Source organism: Bos indicus x Bos taurus, chromosome 10 (assembly GCF_003369695.1).
Source record: "Bos indicus x Bos taurus breed Angus x Brahman F1 hybrid chromosome 10, Bos_hybrid_MaternalHap_v2.0, whole genome shotgun sequence".
NCBI lineage: Eukaryota > Metazoa > Chordata > Mammalia > Artiodactyla > Bovidae > Bos > Bos indicus x Bos taurus.
The window spans coordinates 3,004,317-3,022,387 of NC_040085.1; the positions used below are offsets into that span (position 1 = coordinate 3,004,317).

The 18,071-nt window shown below is 35.6% G+C and overlaps 1 protein-coding gene across 2 annotated transcripts in view; it reads right to left on the reverse strand.

The window, feature by feature from the left end:
* AP3B1 (adaptor related protein complex 3 subunit beta 1) overlaps positions 1-18,071 on the reverse strand; it is a 235,789-nt gene that overhangs the window by 131,963 nt on the left and 85,755 nt on the right. For both annotated transcript variants that reach the window (XM_027552928.1, XM_027552929.1), the window contains 4 exons: positions 7,344-7,499; positions 2,402-2,499; positions 555-609; positions 396-467 (listed from right to left, as the gene is read on the reverse strand). In XM_027552928.1, the coding sequence (XP_027408729.1) occupies positions 396-467; positions 555-609; positions 2,402-2,499; positions 7,344-7,499 (381 nt within the window). The remainder of the gene's footprint in view (positions 1-395; positions 468-554; positions 610-2,401; positions 2,500-7,343; positions 7,500-18,071) is intronic.

An 18,071-nucleotide genomic window follows, 5' to 3' on the forward strand; every position in this document is an offset into this window, starting at 1 on the left:
ATTCTTTTTAGATCCACTCTAATAACATCTTTTCCATCAGTCTTTTCTAAATATACCAGAAAATTAGCTGCATCTTTCTCTTTTTCCATAATCACTCAATTCACATCTATAAATCACTTAAAACACAGTGCTGAAATTATCTATTTACATGTCTGTCTCTTTCACTTACTGTGAGTTATTCAAGGTATAGGCAGCATGTCTTAACTTTGTCTTATTAAAATATAGCACAGTAATTAGTATACAATAATGTAGTTTTAAAAGCATAAAGAAAACCCCCCAATGTATCTATTAAAAAAAAAAATAGGTCTCCATTTTGAAAATGCTAAACTAAAAGTTACAGCAATAGTGTCAAAGTAATTATCATTAAAGTCTCTGAAAAATAAGAGCATGCATACCTTCAGTATCTTGATCATAGTTGCATCAGTTGACCTGACGTAAAAACTCTTCAGATAAGGTTCAAACATACCCTAGATTACAAAAATAAATATATAAATACATTTATGATACTAGTGCATTCATTTCTCTCTTAAATTTTGTGTTCACAACATACATACCTTTCTTTGAATTGACATAGTTGCTATATTCTGTAGGACAATATATTGCACTTCCCTAGAAATTAAAGTAGAATTTTGACTAGGTATATTTTCCAACAAAATATATCCTAAAGTAAACAGTATACTAAAGAAAAAAATCAGCAGTAAGCTTCATATTGAAAGGAACTCTTAAATATAATACTGAAAAATTTCTAGCAAATCTTAAGATACTTCTGCCTTCTTTTAAAAATTTTCCCTATAAGCTATACAACATTAGATTTGATTCATCAATTGGAAGAGTTAAAACAAATGTTGTAATACTGTATCCCTAAGAGGCAGAGCCAATGCTGTACATGCTCTGAACATATGCAAAGGTGTTCTTAGGGTTAACGGAACAAACATAACCACAGTGTTAATACAAACTCTTGACTGGAGGGCTCATCATGTGACTCAATTCTGTTCAAAGTGAAAGACAGCTTTTAAAAGAAAAAAATCTATGTTATTTTATGTCCAAATATCTAAGAAATGAATGCACAACTGAACCTGGTATAATGCTTCACATGAAAGAGGCATTCCAGATCCTTATTCGAACCAGCTATGGACAACAAAACTTAATGAACTGATAAAAGGGAAAGAATGACTACGCGAATAGACAGAGGAACGCAAAGGAAATAGTATCTTACTAAGGAAGGGCAAAAGCCAACCCTGGGTGAAAGTTGTGGCACTGATTCTGAGCTAAGAACAAAAATAAATATTTATCTTTCTTCTCTCAACTCATTAACACAAGTACTCAAAGGAAAACAATTTAATTTAAAATAACTAATTACTGCACAATATTCAGGGTAAGCTAAATAGCTTGAAACAACAGTTTTCTTAAATACAGAAAACAAAACAAATGACAAACATCTGATCTTAAACTTACGAAGTACATGTGACAGGAACTCAAGGTTTCCTGAATTGTTGACTTGAACTGCTGAATTACAGAGAGGTAAAATGGAAAAGTACACTGCTACCTACCTGCCTATCTCCAGGAAATAACAAGCTTATGCATTTCTTTAAAACAAGCAATATTAAGAATATAGCTCACTTCTTAAATATGCTATGCTATGCTATGCTAAGTCGCTTCAGTCGTGTCCGACTCTGTGCGACCCCATAGACGGCAGCCCACCAGGCTCCCCCGTCCCTGGGATTCTCCAGGCAAGAACACTGGAGTGGGTTGCCATTTCCTTCTCCAGTGCATGAAAGTGAAAAGTCAAAGTGAAGTCGCTCAGTCGTGTCCGACTCCTAGCGACCCCATGGACTGCAGCCTTCCAGGCTCCTCCATCCATGCATTTTCCAAGCAAGAGTACTGGAGTGGGGTGCCATTGCCTTCTTCCTTCTTAAATAGAACTACAGTAATTAAATATTGCAACTTTACAAAAAGCAGTTCTGTCATAAACTACATAATTCAGCATATGTATTGCTTTATATGAAGCCTTATATAATTATACTAGTCAATACAACAATACATTTAATGTAGTTTTTCAGTGACTCCAGATTTAATGTAAATCCCCAAAATTCTTATTGTCATGTCTGAAAATACTAAAATACTAGGCTACTGTAATAGCATATACTATATCACAAAAAAATACTTCCAATTTCTTTGGGCTTAAGGTAAAAAAAAAAAAAAACAACCAATATTTAACATTAACTTTGAAATCAATAATCTAAAGGCTTTTATAATAATCCCCTTAAGTATGAAATCTCAACTGATAAAATACAGTCAGAACCATGTGTTAAATGCTTAACAGACACATTTGATTTGTTCAAACATTACTAGTGAAGTAATACAATACAAAAGAAAACACACATATAAAATCATGTCATACCTATTGCTACGAAGTAAACGCACTAGTGATTTAGAAATAATGCCAGCTTCTGATTTTGGTGCTATATGCCAATACAGTTGAGCAACTGCCATAACCACCTAAAAGATAAAGCATGAAAACAGTAAGAACTATGAGCAGTTCCACACTACAGTTTCAAAGCATGTTCTTACATATTATTTCCTTTAACGCCTACAAAATCCCCATGAACTAAGATGAGTATGTTGTTACCCTGTGTAGCAGGTTGAATAGGGTCCCCCTAAGAATGCATGCCTACCCTCGGAATGTGACCTTATTTGGAAATATGGTCTTTGCAGATTTTATTAAGGTAATGATCAAGATGAGATCATACTTGATTATAGAGTGGGCCCTAAATCCAATGTGGATGTCCTTATAAGAGACAGAAAAGGACACAGAGAAGAAGGCAGTATGAAGACGGAGGCAGAAACTGCAGTGAGGCCTGTTAAGTCGCAGAATGCCAGAAACTGCTGGTGATCACCAGAAGCTAATTTATCCCTAGGAGCTTCCAGGAGGAACCCACCCTGTCAACATCTTGACTTAGACTTTGGGTCTCCTGAAATGTGAAAGAGTAAATTTCTATTTATTTTTAAATAAATATTTTTCTTTAATAAAAAAGAAATTTTTATTTCTTTAATCTACACAGTTTTTGGTAAACTGATATGGCAGCTCTAGGAAAGCAGTACTGTACACCCTCAGAAAAAAAAAAGAATGTTCAGTGAACCACCCAAGGTCTGACATGCCAGTAGTACATGGCAAAGCTTGACACATACTCCAAAGCCCACAGTCCTCCTAGTGTTGCTGCTGCTGGTGCTACCCTGAGACAGGGAATGAAACCAGACACTCAAAGGTAACAGTAGTAAGTAGGTTAAAATTTTTCAAGAACCCTCAACTTCAGTATATTTAAGTTATAATTAAGGGAACTCTATTAAAACAATTCCTCTAAAAGAGCAGCATTTGAAATTCTGTTTTTCAAATGTAGAACCTTAAAAATAGTGTTTGGTTCAAAGCTATTATGGGGATAGTCAGACTTTCCCTGTCATAAAATTTAATAAGACTATGTTTTCCCAGCTGCCTCAACACTTAGTTCCAGAGATCAAAACTCCAGACTTTCCACTTAGTGAAAGTATTCAGTTCGGCATGTGACAACTGCGAACAGAGAGTTACAGAAATTAATCATCTTGTCTTTGGTTATGAAGATATATTAATATTGCTTTATTTTTGCTTGGGCTGTAGGTAACAAATATATAGCAGGACTTTTATGTATCCCTGAAGAGTTTACAGTACTTGAGGGTGCTTAAAGCAAAAACAGTTTCTTCTAGAACTAAGAAACATTTTTTAAAACTAGAGTTATAGGTTTCTCAACTTACTGCTCTATGGCATTTTTGTGTACTTTTCTTTTTCGTAACAACACTGATGTCCAGCTTTCAGACATGACTTGGGAAATTGAGAAGTTTAAGAATATCTAATTTCTTCACTTGTGATCTACAAATACACTTTAATTATAGAACAGCCTCTGCTGAATTTAAAATTTTAGTAAGAAAAAATTAATTACTGACAACCTACAAATAGGTGACAGTCATTTTTTAAAAATATTAAAGCACACAGATGGCTAACAAGTTTTATATGTAAAAAAGAAAGCTGAAGCTTAATAAACTGTACTTTCTATGTGTGTTAATGATTTTAAGATTCTAGCTTCTACTTAGTACGTCATTTGTTCTGATAGGGCACTCCCAAACCCAAAGGGGCTAAAGGATCTTCTTTTTCCCCAATATTTACAAATCTAAGTGTCTTAATTTCTCTTCAATACCCCAAATTTGAATTTTATAGTCTAATTTGTAAAAGCCATGAGGGACGCTCCCATAACTCCAAAACAACTGAAAATACACAACCTGATAGGCCTTCAGCACTTACATTATATATGTTTATAAGAAAGTACATCCGGTAAAAACTTTTCTATTCCTAACCATTCATATACTATCACCTTATCCAGACTGTCAGAAGAGCCTCCACACAGGACTGACAAAGTTTCCTGAAACAAATTCTCAAAGTCTCTCTTGTAAGCTAAGGCTAAAAAAAAAAAAAAAAATCTATTCACAATCCTTCCAAAGTCAACCTTTACGTGTATTTATTGTTGCTCAGTCACTAAGGCATGTCTGACTCTTTGCAACTCCATGTGCAGCACACCAGGCTGCCCTATCCTTTGCCATCTCCCAGAATTTGCTCAAACGCATGTCCACTGAGTCAGTAATGCTATCTAACCTCTGTTGCACCCTTCTCTGCCCTCAATCTTTCCCAGCATCAGGGTCTTTTCCAGTAAGTTGGCTCTTTACATCAAGTGGTCAAAGTATTGGAGCATCAGTTTCGGCACCAGTCCTTCCAATGAATATTCAGGGTTGATTTCTTTTAGGATTGACTGGTTTAATCTCCTTGTAGTCCAAGGGACTTTCAAGAGTCTTTACTAACACCACAGTTCAAAACCATCGATTTCTTCAGCACTCAGCCTTCTTTACTTATGGTCCAACTCTCACATCAGTATATGTCTACTGGAAAAACCATAACTTTGACTAGATAGACCTTTGTTGGCAAAGTGGTGTCTCTGCTGTCTAGATTTGTCATTGCTTTTCTTCCATGGAGCAAGCGTCTTTTCATTTCATGGCTGCAGTCACTATCTGCAGTGATTTGGTGCCTGAGAAAATAAAATCTGTCACTATTTCCACTTTTTCCCCATCTATTTGCCATGAAATGATGAGACCAGACTCCATGATCTTAGTCTTTTGAATGTTGAGGTTCAAGCCAGCTTTTTCACTCTCCTCTTTCACTTTCATCTAGAGGCTCTTTAGTTCCTCTTCACTTTCTGCCATTAAAATGAACCATCTGCACATCTGAGATTGTTGATACTTCTCTCGGCAATCTTGATTACACCTTGTGAGTCATCCAGTTCAGTATTTCAAATGAGGTACTCTGCATATAACTTAATAAACAGGGTGACAATATACAGCCTTGACGTACTCCTTTCCCAATCTGGAACCAGTCCTTTGCTCCATGTCCGATTCTAACTGTTGCTTCTTGACCTGCATATGGGTTTCTTAGGAAGCAGGTAAGGTAGTCTGGTATTTCCGTCTCTTTAAGAATTTTCCACAGTTTGTCGTGATCCACACAGTCAAAGGCGTTAGTGTAGTCAACAAAGCAGATGTTTTTTTGGAATTCTTTTGCTTTTTCTATGATAGAATGGATTTTGACAATTTGATCTCTGATTCCTTTGCCTTTTCTAAATCCAGCTGCACCAAATAAGCAGGATACCAAAACATATTGGAACAAAAAATAAATTACCTCTAGTTGGTATATAATCAAATAAGCAGGGAACCAAAGTATACTGGTACAGTACAAACTACCTCGATTTGTTTCACTATTCAAAAACATTTTTGATCAGTAAGTATTTGGACTATAAGCCAATTTCCAAGACAAAGTTAAATTAAAAATGAGTAAATTATAAAGTAATTTTAGTTGGCAAGTTACAGCTACTGAAGTAACATCAAGTCAAATGAGGGCACACTAAAATATAAGCATATTTTACAATATTAATAAAATAACATATGTGTCATTATTGTGCATAGTTACTTAATCATGATTTAGAAACTAAATACAAAGTATAAGATAAAAACTTCTGCTAATTCCTAAGATACACATACAAAGCTCTAAGGACCAAATTCTCAAGCATCAGAAAACAAAGCAGTTCAAGGGAAACTCTCATTTTCAGTTTTAACTAGCTGCACAGAATGATTCATTAAGAATTTGTTTTTAATTAAAATAAGTTTAAGAAAACATTTAACTTGAATTCATCAAAACTTACATAACTTCCAGTTAAGAGGAAACACAGGTATAGTAAAGAAAGTAACCAGACAAACCCAGAGAACATTTTGCAAGACTTGAGACTTCAGAAGATACATAACAACCAGATGCAGTGTAACTGGTATAGGTGAACCAGTTATAGAAGAATTTAGGGTAAACTGGTATTTCATGAGATGAAATTTTACTGAAGTAGAAATAGGGAACTGACTAGAAAAAAAATGTTACAAAATATTATGTGTACTATGACTTTTATCTTGGTTTAAAATATATTATGTACAGACATACACACATATGAAAGAGGAACACTTATACAGAAAAGAAGGATCTTGGAAAAAATGCATTAAGACATTATAACTGATACGTGATAGAAATATAATGTTTATATTAGTTTTTCTAGTTTGTATTTTCTAATTTTCAACTGTATTCTTTTAAAATATTTTAAAATATAGTTATTTAAAATAAAGATATAAAACAAAACAAAAACGTAGGACCTGAGTAAGGATGATTTTTAATTATTCTTACCAGCTAAAATTTACTGTGCGTGTATGAGGTGTCATGCTAGGTGTTTCTAACTATACGTTACTCTTTTCAAAACTCTGATTAGATAAATACAAATATAATGAGCAGAGGATGAGATGGTTAGATAGAATCACTGACTCAACAGACATGAATTTGAGCGAACTCCAGGAGATAGTGAAGGACAGGGAAGCCTGGCATGCTGCAGTCCACAGGGTCACAGAGTTGGACATGACTTAGTGACTGAACAACAACAACCTTATTAAGTACTCACAACAATAATTTCATAATAGAGAAATAAATACAGTCTTCCAATCAACTGCAAAACATCTTGGGCTCGTATCTCAGGAAACCAATTACAAAATCAAAAAGAAAATGAAGAACAGTAGGCATACAGCTACCAAACCAAGTAACCTACAAAAACCTGATTTTTAGTATACGAACAAACAAACAAACAAATGCTCCGTTAATACATTCAAAATTACTTATTGAACTTGCATACTTTTAAGCACCATTTTTAAAAAGCTGTGAACTATTGCCTGTAATGGTTTTTACATACCGCTGCATTCCTGCTCTGAAGCAAAGGCTTTGTATTCCGAATTAAAAGTCTATGGTCTGGATCCATAGCATACGGCCTCTTCCTTTTGTCAGCCTTTTCCTTCTGTTCCTCATCAGAATCATAGAAATCCTTTTCATTGTCCTCTAGAACATCACCCTACAGGAAAGAAATCCAATTCCAAGATGAGTTCAGACCTGGAACCGCCCAAATACTACACAAAGAAAACTTTTTAAAAAACATCTACAATAATGATAGTATTTTACGAATACTACTCTGGAGGCAATTTGAAACTGTGTTACTTATATGGAAGAAAGGCCTTGCTTTTTCTTGTATTTTATGGCACAGTAACTGTCCTTTAGTGCAATAGATAATATTTTTATATTATATAGCAAACCTCACATTAAATTAGCATAGAAATACCCACAGTCATCCAAAGGGAAAACCTGACCATTAAATTCTAACAAAGCCTATGATATGAGACTACCCAAAGCTGAAAACTGTTTCCATAAATTATCAGTCTCTCTGTAACTGGATCAAAGGGTCAGAGGAAAGAAGAAAATTGTTTGAACTGCAACACACATAAAAGAAATCATTAATAAAGTTTGACAGGTTAAAAATTGGTAATTAAGAAGGTCCCTGTGTTGTCAAGAAAGACTCAGTTTGAGATTTATGTATATCCCTGAGACTTGATTATATGTTTTTGTCTTGTACTTTTTATTTATTTGAATTCTCTATTATCTCTGTCAGTAAAATTAGCCTATAGGTGCATGCGTTCATGCATGCAGTTGTTCCAACTGTTTGCGACCACCCGGACTGTAGCCTGTCAGGCTCCTCTGTCCATGGGATTTTCCAAGCAAGATTACTGGAGTAGGTTGTCATTTCCTCCTCCAGGGGACCTTCTCGACCTAGGGATGGAACCCAGGTCTCCTGCATTGGCAGGATTCTTTACCAGAGTCACTTGGGAATCCCAGCCTACAGCTAAGGAATCCTAAAAATAAACAACAACAACAAAAAGCACACAAAGACAATAATATTTAAGTGGATCCAGTGCAATTACGAGGGCTTCCCATGTGGTACTGGTGGTAAAGAAGCCATCTGCCAATGCAGGAGATATAAGTGACCCGGGTTTGATCCCTAGGTCAGGAAGATCCTCTGGAGGAGGGCATGGCAACTCACTCCAGCATTCTTGCCTGGAAAATTCCACAGACAGAGGAGCCTGGCGGGCTACAGTCCATGGGGTCGCACAGAGTCAGACATGACTGAAGCAACTTAGCACACACAGTGCAGTTACTATTTAGAGGTAATCTCTGTTACCATGTACCTGAAACGTATTTTCCACTTCTGGGAAAATGGAATAGATATACTTATTCCTATTCCTCTCACTAAGAATGACTAGAAACCCAAGACATTATATATAAAACAATTTAAGAAAAGAAAGGCAGAGAGAAGAAAGGCTGGATATGGACACCTCAGGACCCTACCAAGGGTTAAGGGGCAGCAGGGTTAGGCAGAGGAAGGAAAGGAGTTTAGCTGTAAAATGGTTACATGAAGGATATTTGTGATGGAAACGTTCTGAATCCTGAATGTATCAATGTTAATACCCTGGTTGTAGTATATTACTACAGTTTTGCAAGACAACACCATTGGAGGAAAATGAATAAAGGTTACACCAGATCTCTCTATATGATTTCTTACAACTGCATGTGAATCTACAATTATCTTAAAATAGAAAGTTTACTTAAATGAAATTAAGGAGGAAAAAAATCAGCAAATCACTTAAAAGCAATTTGCATATATTTATCCATTGTTATAACAATAAAAGAAATTACCTAAATTGTTATAGTTTAACATCACCTAACGAACTGTTCAAGAGATGAGAATACCAGACTACCTGACCTGCCTCTTGAGAAACCTATATGCAGGTCAGGAAGCAACAGTTAGAACTGGACATGGAACAACAGACTGGATCCAAATAGGAAAGGGAGTACGTCAAGGCTGTATATTGTACCTTGCTTATTTAACTTATACGCAGAGTACATCATGAGAAACGCTGGGCTGGAAGAAGCACAAGCTGGAATCAAGATGGCTGGGAGAAAGATCAATAACCTCAGATACGCAGATGACACCACCCTTATGGCAGAAAGTGAAGAGGAACTAAAAAGCATCGTGATCAAAGTGAAAGTGGAGAGTGAAAAAGTTGGCTTAAAGCTCAACATTCAGAAAACGAAGATCATGGCATCTGGTCCCATCACTTCATGGGAAATAGACGGGGAAACAGTGCAAACAGTGTCAGACTTTATTTTTCTGGGCTCCAAAATCACTGCAGATGGTGACTGCAGCCATGAAATTAAAAGATGCTTACTCCATGGAAGGAAAGCTATGACCAACCTAGATAGCATATTCAAAAGCTGAGACATTACTTTGCCAACAAAGGTCCGTCTAGTCAAGGCTATGGTTTTTCCTGTGGTCATGTATGGATGTGAGAGTTGGACTGTGAGGCAAGCTGAGCGCCAAAGAATTGATGCTTTTGAAGAGAAGACTCTTGAGAGTCCCTTGGACTGCAAGGAGATCCAACCAGTCCATTCTGAAGGAGATTAGCCCTGGTATTTCTTTGGAAGGAGTGATGCTAAAGCTGAAACTCCAGTACTTTGGCCACCTCACGCGAAGAGTTGACTCATTGGAAAAGACTCTGATGCTGGGAGGGACTGGGGGCAGGAGGAGAAGGGGACGACAGAGGATGAGATGGCTGGATGGCATCACTGACTCGATAGACGTGAGTCTGAGTGAACTCCGGGAGTTGGTGATGGACAGGGAGGCCTGGGGTGCTGCGATTCATGGGGTCACAAAGAGTCAGACACGACTGAGCGACTGAAGACCTGAATGAACTGTTTTCCTTGTAACTGCTTTTAAAACACAATCTTTACTTAAATATCACTGAAAACACTTTTCATCAAAAACATGACCTTTAGGTTCCTTAGAAGTGAGAATATTATCATCTCAGTGTCTTTTAAATCGACAATAAAGAAATTTTAAGAAATTCTAACAAAATAAACTCACCAAATTTATACTCTTTGAAAACAAAAGGCATTTTAAAAGTAATACCCATATTTAGAAGTAAACTAGAAATTATAACATTATCTTCTTCAAATATACAATTCAAAACAAATTACTTGTCTAAGTACTTAAAAAAAAGGACTATAACTGAGATAAACTTTTATATCAAAGCCAATACACAAATAACTTATTCTTTAAGCCTAAGCACTCACCTACAATCTTAAGTGTATATTAATCAAACAAATGTTCAAAATCAACCTAAAATTGATATGAAACTGCTATATTTATCATATTCATCATCAATATGAAACACAGCACTATAACTAACAAATAAAATCTTCAAAAGTACACAAAGCTGCCTTTTAAAGTTTATTCATTCATTCCAGTTCTCCTTCACTATTAACTTTATCAAAGCCCAACTATGTTATTTTAATAAATGACATTTGTATTGCTTATTGTAGTATATAAGAATTTAGGATTATGGCAGTAACTTTAGTAAAAAGATTATTAAGGAATTTTTTTCTTTCATTAGTATCTTTTCCACATACAAAGATCTTACAAAGCTATTATGTAAAACTTACATAAATTAATGCTTCATATGTTTTATTAAAGATCTATAAACTAATTCTTTCTTAACATTTAACATTAGATAAATTAGTGTAATTTACTAAAATGAAAGGGATTCTTTGAAATACTACAAAGTTTTAACAGGATTATTGGATAACAAACACAAAGAACATGTTGCTTAATACCTAAAATAGTTATTGATATGAACTATTATTTCAAAGTATATTCCCGTCAAAAGAAACTTTCTCTTACACTTTCTGTGAAATTTCAACTTAGTTTTATTGTTATGAGAACACCATGGCATAGCTTTTTAGATCTGGCTGCTAATTACTAACTATATATTTTTATCTTATCCAGGGCATCTGCCTAACCCAGGGATGGAACCCTAGTCTCTTGTCTCCTGCAGTGGCAGGAGGATTCTTTAACATTGGCGCCACCTAGGCAGCCCAAATAATATTATGAAAGTGTTCATGAAGATTGATTTGAAGATTGATTTGTTTAGTGAATGTATATAACCACTTAGTGTCCAGTGAATATTAAACACTCAAATAGTAGCAATTAACATTGCTTTTATTAAAATTTTTTCTAGAAATTACCTCACTTTAAATCAAATATACCCAGATGCCAAATATGAAGAAAAGTTTCCCCTGAAACCCTAACCCTAAAATTATCCCTCAGAAAAGAAACTGCCTCCTATTTGAGATTTACAAGTACATCATGAGGCTTTTGTACAGGTGCTTCATTTTGAACCAAAATGTACTGTTTAGGGAACTCATTATACTAAAACAACTTTAATCAATGCTAGTTCCAGTTGCTTAAAAGAAGTCACAAACCCCAGGGACAAAATGTCATTAAAAATAAGACTTAAAAGATTACTTTTTAAAAACAGTTAATATAGGATCACAGAGTTCTGCTTCTAATAATAGGCAATTTGGAATAAACCTTATAGTGAGCTAGGAAAGAAAAATGAAACACACTTGTTTCAAGGCACTGAAAAGCTAAAAGAACAGTGATGAATTATGCAGGCAAGGCCCAGAAGTAGTGGTAAACCTAGAAATCTAACAGTTAAACACCTGCAATTGTTTCTCCACCCAAAGCGTGAGTTGTTATATACATAATGAAAATCTGAAAGGCCTAAAGAGCTTTTAGCAGATTCACAAAAATTACAGAAGCAAAAGCTGGTGATCAGGATCCACCAAAAAGCAAGATGCCTAACTCTCCTTAATCTCTGGTTTTAAGTCCTGAAAGCCTATATCCTAGGGAGTTAAGGTCATAAAATTGAAGCTCATATTTTAATCATGTCAATCTAGAACCGAAGTGAATGAATGAACTCAGATTGCTGATACCCTGATCAAGTAATAGTACACAAACAAACCAAAACTAATCATCCAAGGCTTCAAAACTAGTTCAACAATTTTTCAGAAAGTAAGGAAAGAGGGCAAATAAAGGGGAAGAAAAAGCAGTGTCACTGAGGGTCAGGATATTGTTCCCATTTGAGAGGGAAAGCAGGATATTAAGTGGAAAGTGAAGAATTAGGGGCTTCTGGTGAATACTTATAATTTGTTTCTTAACTTGAGTACTCGTTACATCGGTGTCTTCAGTTTGCAAAAATTCATGAAGCCATTTGCTTCTGAGACATATACATTACCTATTTCTAAATATGCATATAAGAAAAAAGCAATGATGTGAATGTAAGTTTTAAAAAACAAAGACAATAAACAGCAAAGTTAAAAAATGAGGCTTTTAGACACGAATTTTCAAGAACTGAGACCTAACTATGGACAATATATTCAAGGAATTAAGTGATAAGACTGAGCTTTTTGGTGGGGATTTCAACCCTGTTTGGCCTGGAGAATTCTATGGTCTGTACTGTCCACGGGGTCGCAAACAGTTGGAGATGACTGAGTGACTTTCACCTGTATTATTATTTTTAAACTAATTCTTTTTGGCCATACTGGAAGATATGTGGCATCTTAGTTCCCTGACTAGGGATCAAAACAGTGCTCCCTGCATTGGAAGCGCAGTGTCTAAACCAGCGGACCACCAGGAAAGTCTCTCAACCTCGTATTATTTTTACAGAAAAGTCAGATTCACTTTTTTACATAACTTTGATATAAAGTGCTATAATTTCAGCAACCACCAGGACAGATCAGACTCAGGAAGATTTATGCTCTCTCAGAGAAAACAGCCCAGATAATCAAAGACATTAAGTGACGACTCATACTTTGTATCTTAGATAACTTAGAACAACTCCAAAATAATCATTTTTAATCAACATTTTAAATGTATGGTGGAAAGAATTTTATTTTCACCTTGTCCAGAAACATTTTCTGTTGCTGTTTGGTTAAACAAGTAAGGTAAACAAGATACAATCAGAAGGATGCTTAGTCTGCTTAAAAGTAAATATAGATAAAACAGGTTTCAAAGATGCTGAAATCTATAGAAAGAAACTTCCATTTGCTCAACTTAGTATATTAATTGTACATCATATATGAAAAAAGCAGATGAACTAACTTTAATATATCTTCATGTGCATTTGAAAAAAGTATTTTTTTCTTTTTTTTAATTTAATTTTTTAACTTTACAATATTGTATTGGTTTTGCCATATATCAAAATGAATCCGCCACAGGTATACATGTGTTCCCCATCCTGAACCCTCTTCCCTCCTCCCTCCCCATACCATCCCTCTGGGTCATCCCAGTGCACCAGCCCCAAGAAATACTGTTTCTAATAGAATTGCTTAACTTTTTAAAACAGTTTAAAAAATACCTTCTACTATATTTTTATCTAGATATTAACATTATGCAGTTTCAGTTCATGGGCTTCCCAGGTGGCGCTAGTGGTAAAGAACCCAACTGCCAATGCAGGAGATGTAAGAGATGTGGGTTCGATCCCTGGGTTGGGAAGATCCCTTGGAGGAGGGCATGTCAACCCTCCTCCAGGGTTCAGAATTCTTGCCTAGAGAATCCCAAGGACAGAGGAGACTGGCAGGCCGCAGTCCACAGGGTCACAAAGAGTCGGACACAACTGAAGTAACTTAGCACACAAGCACACATGAAGTTTCAATTCATACAAAACATCTATAAATTTAGAATTAAGTAGAAAGGCCTTCCCTACAAAGCTGAAACAGCAGTTATTAGGTATTATGTATTAGTAATAGCAGTCTTTAGGTATTATGATAAGTTCTCATTCAGAGTATATTATGCATATAATCTTAACCATCTGATCTCCTGATTCTTGGATAAAATAAGGTGCAATTTAAAAAGAAAAAATATTAACTTGTATCTTTCATTCACTATCAAAGGGCAGGAAAACAGAAAATTGTTTTAGAAGCACTTGCATCAAAAAGTTTTTTAAAAATCAACTATTATATATTGTTTGATTGAGGCTAGAGAAATGAGGTATTATCACCCATGGGGACTTTATGGGTATTAATTAAAACATTTTATACAGTGGCTTATGTTGGCATTTTTTCTGAACCTCATAATCATTTAAATAATTTCACCTTTTATGACAATAAATTACTGATTATTGCAGAGAGAACCGTTTAACAGAAATCTGATGTAAAAAAACAGTAATGAACCTGTAAAACCTGCTCTTTTGCACCTTGGAACACAGCTGGTTCTAAAACTAAGGTAGTTAAATCCTGATCATTTTAGCAACAAAATAATGATGTTATCAGTTCATAACCCAAAGAATAAAATAAACATCTATGAATCCATACTTAGGAAAATAAATGACTAATAAATAAATAAATGGGAGAGAAAAGTCAAGTCTTGTTGAGGTCCTTTAATGGACCAGAACTTGGTGGTCTGGAGTTGATGATAAGAAAGTAAAGGAGAGAAAGAGGCTGATATTCCTTGGTTTACACAGAAAGCCAATAAAGCCTCTGCATGGGGCCTGCTCTGTTCACGAAGGCCTCAGGCGCCCTCTTGATGGGGTGAAGGTACAGAGCATCTTCTCGAGAGGGTCTTAGAAGCCCGGGCAGGAAAGTGAACTTAGAGAGCCTCTGCACTCCAGGGGATCAGCCTGAAAAAGAGAGAGAGAGAGAAAGACAGACACAGGGACCAGAGCTCTGATGGAGCAAAGGTGTTTTATTCAACATTGTGTAGGTATTTATACTGTCTTACAAGATAGCTATTTTCAGCAGCATCCATATGAAAGAGAGCGTTGTAAATAACCACTTTTACTGTATGGTTCATAAAAAGGAAGAGGGTACTTATCACCATATAGAAAAACTAATGAAGGAAATGCCTGGATTTCAGGAATTAATAAGGAGCAGAGAATTCCTGGCAGATCCAAAACAGCACACAGGAAGCCTCCTGTTAAATGCTTCCTGACAAAGGCTTCCTTACAGAAGGATTTCTAACAATAATTATCCTAATAATCAATGAGTACTACAGGCTTAAAATACACTTCCATGTCAGGATCCATAGTCTTGGAATATCCATATTCCCAGATGATGTGCATCTCAACCTATACAGAAGTAAAGATGGTTCCCTACGGAAAAGTATTAAATGACTCAAAAAGGAACTCTGGTAATAATAAGGACACAAATATATAAAATCTTTGTGATGAAACTAATTAGTATAAAAATTATATTTATAAATAAAGATTTTTCTACTATTTAAAATATCCGTACATGTAGAAAATGAAATGATATACAATAGACAACCTTCTCCATCTTTCTAAAAAAGTACACACCCAAGCTGAACAAAAAAAAGGTTAAATCCCTTACTTGGAAAATGGAGACAGCTTTGTAGTTTCTTTAAAGTAAAGACAGTGTTTTAGAAATACATTCTGAATAGATATGGGTGAAATTATATAATATCTTGAATTGTATATAAAATTTGGGACAGAAGTGGGAAGAGGCTTGAGTTAAAGTGAGAGTAGCCATGAGTTTATGAATGCTGCTCTAAATGATATATACGTGAGGATTCATTAGACTGTTGGACTTATCTTTGTGCATGCTTAAATTTCTCAATAATTTAACATTTATACAGTGAGTCTGACTCAAGATCAAACTATAAAGCTACAGTAATCAAAACCAAGACAGTGTGGTACTAATGAAAGAATAGACAAAGAGATTAATGGAACAGAACACGGAATTTCAAAAAAGGCCTGCATGAATATATATATAGTTAACTGACTTGTGACAAAGGAGCAAAGGTAATACAGTAGAAAAGAAAGTCTTTTCAGCAAATGGTGTTGAATATTAACATGCAAAAAATAATAATCTAGACACAGACCTACAGCATTTATAAAAATTCACTCAAAAAGGATTAGAGACAAATGAGGAACAGCAAACCATAAAATTCCAGAATGTAATATAGGAGAAAATCTAGATGACCTTGGTATAGTGATGACTTTTAGATAACACCACCAAAGGCACAATCCATGAAAGAAATAACTGACAGACTGAACTTCATTAAAATAAAAACTGTCTGCTTTGTAAAAGCTGTCAAGACAAAGACAAGACAAGCCACAAACTTGGAAAAATATTTGGAAAAGACATATCTGGTAAACAGCTGTTCCAAAATATACAAACTCAACTAGGAGAAAGCTAACAACTCAATTAAAAAATGGGCAAAGGATCTGAACAAGTAACTCACCAAAAAAGATACATAGTTTAGGGAAGATATATAGATTCGGAAAGATCCGCTGGAGAAGGGATAGGCTACCCATTCCAGTATTCTTGGGCTTCCCTTGTGGCTCAGCTGGTAAAGAATCCACCTGCAATGCGGGAGACCTGGGTTCAATCTCTGTGTCGGGAAGATACCCTGAGAAGGGAAAGGCTACCCACTCCAGTATTCTGGCCTGGAGAATTCCATGGACTATAGTCCATGGGGTTGCAAAGAGTCAGATACAACTGAGCGACTTTCAGTTTTCACTTTCAAGCTTATGAAAAGATGTTCAACGTTACATTACATGTAATTAGGGAAATGCAAATTAAAACAACATACTAGTGCACACTTGTTAGAATGGCCAAAATCCAGGATACTGACAATACTAAAAGCAAAAGAAATTCTCATTCACTGCCAGTGGGAACACAAAACAGTACTGCCACTATTAAAGAAAATTTGGCAGCTTCTTACAAAATTATATATAACATTACCAAATGGTTGAGTAATCATGGGCTTTCCCCTGGTAGCTCAGATAGTAAAGAATATGCCTACAATGTGGGAGACCTGGGTTCGATCCCTGGGTTGGGAAGATTCCCTGGAGGAGGGCATGGCAACCCACTCCACTATTCTTGCCTGGAGAATCCTCCTGAACAGAGGCGCCTGGCAAGCTACAGTCCATAGGGCGGCAGTCAGACAGGACGAGCAACTAAGCACATACACATGAGTAATCAGAGTCCTTGTTTCATGCCAAAACAAGTTGACACAAAAATCTACACAGCTTTACTTGTAACTGCCAATTTACAGAGGCAAACAAGATATCCTTCAGCAGGTAAATGTATGAATAAACTCTGGGACATCTAGATAATGGAATATTATTTGGTCCTAAAAAGAAATGAGCTAATAGAGACATGAAAAGACATAGAGCATCCTTAAACACATATTTCTATTCAAGGAAGTCAATCCAGAAAGGCTACATAGTGGGTGATTCTAACCAAATGATACTCTGAAAAAGGAAAACTATGGAGGCAATTAAAAAAAAAAAAGTGATTGCCAGGATTTGTAGCAGAAAGAGGAATAAATAAGCAGAATACAGAGGATTTTTAGAACAGTGAAATTATTTTGTAAAATATCACAATGGTGGGGTCAGGTCATTATACAGTTGTCAAAACCAACAGAAGGGACAACATGAGCAAGCCTTAATGTAAATGGTGGACTTCAGGTGATAATGATGTATTAACATACGTTCATCAATTGCAATAAATGTACTACTGTGGTGAAAGATGTCGACAGGGAGGTAGGTGGGCATAGGCAGTATAAAGGAACTCCTTGTATTTTTCACCCTATTGTGCTATGAACCTAAGACTGATTTAAAAATAAATTTAAAACAAATCTTTTAAAAAGAATCAATGAGTTTAATATATCTTATTTCATATGAAAGTAGGTCTCCCTCCACTCATATGTACTGACCACCCCAAATGCTCA